We start from the raw sequence: 6,000 nt of genomic DNA, 5'->3' as shown, positions 1-6,000 counted from the left end.
TTTTGATTAAATCATCCAATTTTTCTGAATTTGTAATTAATTTTTCGTCAGTACATGTACATCACATTTACGATTTCCGTCCCATTCGGATAATCCATTCATGGTGCGTCTTCATCTTGTCTTAGAGTGTATATTGCAATACAACTGACTGAAAACAACAAAGTGAACGAATTTTCTGCGCGATGCTTGCCGATGGACAGCATTTTGCTACACTGCATGCTGGCTGATGACCACTCCACCGAACTCTGGAAACGAACCACATGGTACTCACGCCCCGCTACCCGTGGACGGAAGCGTTATGAACAATTTCAGAACGCTGCACAGAGCACCGACGCCACTTTGCTGTTGCCGAACACACCCTCATGAATGAACATACGATTGTATTTAATGAAGAGAAATATTGTCCCCTGCATCTACAGTACCCGCTGGGATTGTATCATCAAAGAAGCTATTGGTACCAACACGTTTAATAACGACTTGACTCGGGACAGCGGCTACACCGTTAGTAGCTCGTGGAAACCATCTAACGAAGTCAACATAGCTACCAATATTGTTCCAACGTAGACATACATGTGGTCTCTGGAAGTATATGACTCCATGACGTTTCCATAACAAAAGTCAGCCACTTAAATAAACTACCAAACGGCCTACAGATTCTCCAGACGATGACGGCGGAGGAAGTCGTCGAAAGCTTGAGACTGATTGCAAATTTTAAGGTCTATGCGATACTTGAATATTGATCATCAATCTGGGATCCGTACCAGAAAGGACTGATAGAGGAAGTAAAAATGATCCAAGGAAGAATAGCGCGTATCATAAGAGGTTCGTTTAGTAAGCGCCAAAGCGTCAAGGAGATGCTCAACCCAATCTAATTGTAAATGGGCTGCTTCTCTGTTGGCAGCGCTGTGTAGTGCTTTGCATTGGATCTCTGACTGCGCTTTCTTTGTAAGAGATTCTGTGGCTGGTTGGACTCGTCGTTGGAAGTTCATCGTCAGCAGTAATGGAAGTACTATTGGGTAGTTGGAGGTGAACAGCCAGCAGTGATGGATGTTAAATGTGAGAAATTAACATTGATGGTCGGTAGAGGTCTGAAGTGTTAGCGTGGGCTAACGATCTGGAAGTATCCGAGTTCGAGATTGAAAATTATTCTTGATTATATATCTTTGTATTGGATGTCAATGACGATTTATATTCGTGTATGAACTGGATGTCACATTATTAAGGTAAAAAATACGTTATTTGGTTTGCAACAAAATCTTTCCTTTACTAACGACATGACTATTAGTAGTTAGTGGCCAATTAGTAGTTAGAATCTTTTATTTAGCTGGCAGTATTGACGCTCGCTGTATTGCAGTAATTCGCGTAGTGAAGATGTTTGTGAGGTAAGTACTAAATGAAATGTATAGGTTATTGTCAGGATTGCTTCTTATTAGGGCCATTCTTTTGTATTAATGATTTGAATCAGGCTGTCATTTTTTTTCGAGCAGTCAGATTGCGTTGCGCTAGAATATTGTGGGTCAGTGTTGATACGATAAGAAAAAGCAAAGAGAAAGTAGGCTCAGTACGTTCAGTTTTACTCAGCTGTTTCAGAATCAAGTAACGTAGATGTTTTATCTTCTCAGTCGTTCAGCAGTTTGAGTGCAGATTCACACATTTAAATAAAGAAGTTTCGTAGTGACAGACGCTACAGGGAAGTCGTTACGCATCCCGAGAGAGTTCGTTCCTGGAAGAATCACCCACCCAAGTCCGACAGCGCTCAACTTTGGTGATCGGACGGGAACCGGTGTTACCACTGCAGCAAGGCCACTGGCACGTATTGCACCTTCCTATGTCTATTTCACGGAAAGATCATGACTATAAAATTTGAGTGATTGAGATTACGCGGAAGCTTTGCAACGATTGTTCTTCCCGCGAATCAATCGCCACTCGAACAGGATAGGGCGGGGAAGGCCGGGACATGGCATTGATACAAAAAGTTCCCTTCATCACACAGCATAACGTGGCGTTTGGAATGTAGATGTGGACGTAAATGAGGGAGGTGGTCAAAAATACACAACACATTGCCATGTCTAATATGGTGTAGGAAATCCGTTTGCATTCAAAACCCTATCCAGTCATCTGGGAGTTGATAAATACAGAATCTGTGTATCAGGGGAAGTTGTACTATTCTTCATGCGATATAGTGCCACGTTCAGGTAACGCTGATGGAAGTGGATAGCGGTGACACAATCTTCTCTCCAAACTATACCCCAGAGGCCCAATAACATTGAGCCCTTGCGGCGAGAGGAGATGCGACGAGTCATCCTCGAGCTCGCAAAGCCAATCATGGGCGATGCTGGCTGCGCGAAGAGGGGCCCTGTCGTGTTGGAACACAGCATTACCATTGGGGAACCAACATTAAACCGTTGGCTGGGCATGTTCAGCCGAAATGGTCACATAATCTTCGGCAGTAATTCGACCTTGCAGAGTAGTCATGGAGCACATGAAATACCAGGATATGGCTGCCCAAACCATCACCGAACCCCCGCCATGTTTCACTCTTGTGACATAAACTCAGCCAGAAGTTGGAAACAGTGTGAAACAAGATTCACACGACAAAATGACTGTCTTCCACTGCTCCACGGTCCAGGTTTTTTGGCTTCCATACCCTGTTTTTCTGTTACGAGTATTCGCATAACTGATGAGTGGCTTTGGAATTCTAGCTCGCTCTGCAGTTCCCATGTTATGGAGCTCTCTTCGTGTTATTTTAGTGCTGACAGCTTTCACAGCTGCGATATTCAGTTTCCTCTTGAAAGACCATCTGTCAAGATCACTCAGTACACACACTGATTCACGTTGTGGCTTAGCGGATAACGTTATTTCGCTTTCCCTGTGTGCAGTATGAGTTTTCGATACGATTCCTCTTGGAATATCAGTCACTTTGGCTACACTGGGTACGGAAGGACTCACCAACCGAGCACCAACAACTTGCCCACATTTCAAATCGCTTAGCTCCGACACGGTGCACTCACAACTACACAAAACACTGTTCTGACCACGACTGACACTCGCAGCGCACTGAGGACAGAGCTCAGGTGCCGTTTATGGTCAAATACAGCAAAGCAACCTGCAGGTTGGGCTATCATCTGGATTTATGTTGAAGCATTCATTGCTCACGGAGCAGGTCGAGCCGGCCGTTGTGGCCGAGCGGTTCTAGGCGCTTCAGTCCGGAACCGCGCTGCTGCTACGGTCGCAGGTTCGAATCCTGTCTCGGTCATGGATGTGTATGGTGTCCTTAGGTTAGTTAGGTTTAAGTAGTTCTAAGTCTAGGGGACTGATGACCTCAGATGTTAAAGTCCCATGGATCTCAGAGCCATTTGAACCATTTGAGTACGTCGACAAGGGGAGGGTGCTGTGTTAGTCAAGCAGCGCACTTAACTTTGAAAGCCGCATATTTGCTGTGTGAACGTGTCTGGCATAGCTTTTGTTGTTGTGCAGAGATGGAAGGCGCTGGACAGTCGCTTGACGGACGCTGCTAACGAGGCGCGGGACAATGTGAAGTACCTGTACGCGCTGGAGAAGTACTGCGTGCCGCTGTACCGCGGTGACCCGTTCGCCATCGACTCTCGGCTCGCCAGCCTTATGTACTGCGTCCGCAACATCTTCACCGTCTCCCGCCACTACAACACCACCGAGCGCATCTCCACTCTGCTCTACAAGGTTAGTCTCTCTCGTATCCCAACAGCTGACACTCTGGCTCATATAATACCAGAAACAAACCGAAACATGAAGTTTTCGTAATTCTGTTAAACGAGAAGTTATGCAGGACAGTATGTGAATGCCCTTGCTTTGCTATTACCTTTTATTAAAAAATAAAACATCTGCGCATAAAGATTCATTTTAAGAATATCAGTAAGAGAATTCAGAACGTGGGATTGAAAGAAGTTTTAATCCATCTCTGGGACAGCACTTTTTGTTTGTTTATGTGTGTGTATGTGTGTGTGTGTGTGTGGTGTGTGTGTGTGTGTGTGTGTGTGTGTGTGTGTGTGTGTGGTGTGTGTGTGCGTTTGTGTAAAATAGTGCATGCTGATTATAGTTTTAATCTATCTTTGGGATATCTCAGGCCAAAATTAAAGATCTTTTTGTGCGTTTGTGCGTGTGTGAGTGTGTGTGTTTGTGTGTGTGTGTGTGTGTGTGTGTGTGTGTGTGTGTGTGTGTATCTGTAACAGTGCAGGCTAATTATTATGATTATACAGACTGCCACTAACGATTTTTACCGTTGCTGCGTTGTCTATTCTTGCAGTTGCGTAATTCACATATCATAGGTATTTTCTTTCAGAAATGTGGTTACAACTACTACTACACCTCTTGTTGCGTATCTGTTACGGATTTTAATATGATAAAGGGTTACCTTTTTAAGTAACTTATTGGTGAGTATTTTCATACAGGTCTATTTAGGAGGCCGCGCGGCCCCTCGACAGCCATTTCCAGTTGAATTGCAAACCCCATTACAGTGTGGAAGTGAAGGGAAATGATCAACAGTTATCTCTGAGCTCTACGAGCAGTTATCGCGAGTTCCCAGCTAGGGCCATCGAGTTACTTTCGAGCGACAACGAATGATAGACTAGACTGTGCCTTCCAAGCTGAATCGTGGACTGGACTTGAATGTGGAACGTATAATTTAGTTTGTTTGGACTAAGCGATCTTTAGTGAACTACTGTATCTTTACATTGAGAATCTTCATACGATTTGAACTGTATTAGAGTCTTTCATAAAAGTGGCGACTTCTATTGCTTCAGTCGTTGGTAGATGTGTAGCTGTCTTAATATACGGACGTTTATTCAGCATGCAATGTAGCCTTCATTGACGACAGTCGCAGCTGGGGTATTGATTTCTTACCTTGTACATACTTAGTGAAGTAATGTTATTAACTCTTTCTTTAATAACTTCTGTCTCTGAAATGTCTTGTTCAGTTACTTCTCTTAGATACTTGAATTTGTTAGTTCTCGCAGTTTTTTCATGCTTAATTTTCATTATCTTCGTGGCAGCCATAAAGTTTTTCGTGAATTCGTTTTTCTCAAAGAAGTTTTGTAATCCTGCTTTTCCAGCTTGTTCTTTCAGAAATTCTGTTTACTGGTCGTTTCCATTGAGTCTGAAAAAAATAACTAGGTCGTTTGCAAACACTAAACAGTCTCTTTGTAAGTTGTTCCTTTTTAACACTATCTAACTCCGTCACTGATTTGGTTTTCGCATGACATTCTCCATTCCATTATGATTTTGTCTAAAAGATAAAGAGCAGCAGGAAGAAGCCATCACACTGTCTGACTTCTGTTTTAACCTAAAACTTCTAGAAATTCCACTCTAAAACAGTTTAGAATAGACCTTGGCCAGCACTCGTACAATACGGCGGGCGAAAGTCAGGTTGGTATTACACAGCTGACTATGCGTCTCCAAAGAAGTTGTCGGCCTGGAATCTCACTGACTTGACAATTAGATTGGTGCATAAGATCGTTGGGTTTTTGTTTTGCGTTTGGTATTCCGGTTGCTATGGGTTTATTTATCGATTATTAATTTTATTTGTAATTGATTGGTGCTATTTAAGTTTATATATAGTCATTTTCTCCTTTGGAGATAGTGAGTGAAACTTTGGACGCTAGAAAATGGAGTGCCAATTGGAGAAATCGGAACATTTCCAACATATTCTTCAGATTGAGTTCAATACAGTGATGACAGCAGCGGAGGCAGCCAGAAACATTAGCGTGTGTATGGAGATAATGCTATGGGACAGGAATATTTTGACATCAGTAACTCTCCACGTTCAGGAAGACCTTCGGGGTTAGATAAAGATCGGTTACACGAATTAATCCACTACGATCCACATCGGTGTACTCGAGAACTGGCACATGTGGTGAACTGTAATCATCCCACGACCGTGCGACATTTATACGGAATGGGGAAAGTTCAAAAACTGGGTGTCTAGGCCACGTGGTTGAAGGCGCAGGCGGCCGAATTTTACGACTA

The 6,000-nt window shown here is 43.3% G+C and overlaps 1 protein-coding gene across 1 annotated transcript in view; it reads left to right on the top strand.

The window, feature by feature from the left end:
• The first annotated feature begins 3,133 nt into the window (after positions 1–3,133).
• Positions 3,134–6,000, top strand: part of LOC126456197 (dynein axonemal heavy chain 8-like) — a 503,569-nt gene continuing 500,702 nt past the window's right edge. Inside the window, exons 1-2 of the mRNA XM_050091951.1 lie at positions 3,134–3,163; positions 3,427–3,699. Of these exons, the coding sequence (XP_049947908.1) occupies positions 3,134–3,163; positions 3,427–3,699 (303 nt within the window). The remainder of the gene's footprint in view (positions 3,164–3,426; positions 3,700–6,000) is intronic.

Source organism: Schistocerca serialis, chromosome 2 (assembly GCF_023864345.2).
Source record: "Schistocerca serialis cubense isolate TAMUIC-IGC-003099 chromosome 2, iqSchSeri2.2, whole genome shotgun sequence".
NCBI lineage: Eukaryota > Metazoa > Arthropoda > Insecta > Orthoptera > Acrididae > Schistocerca > Schistocerca serialis.
The sequence above is the reverse complement of the archived record's forward strand: the minus strand, read 5'-3'. Positions and strand labels throughout refer to the sequence as shown.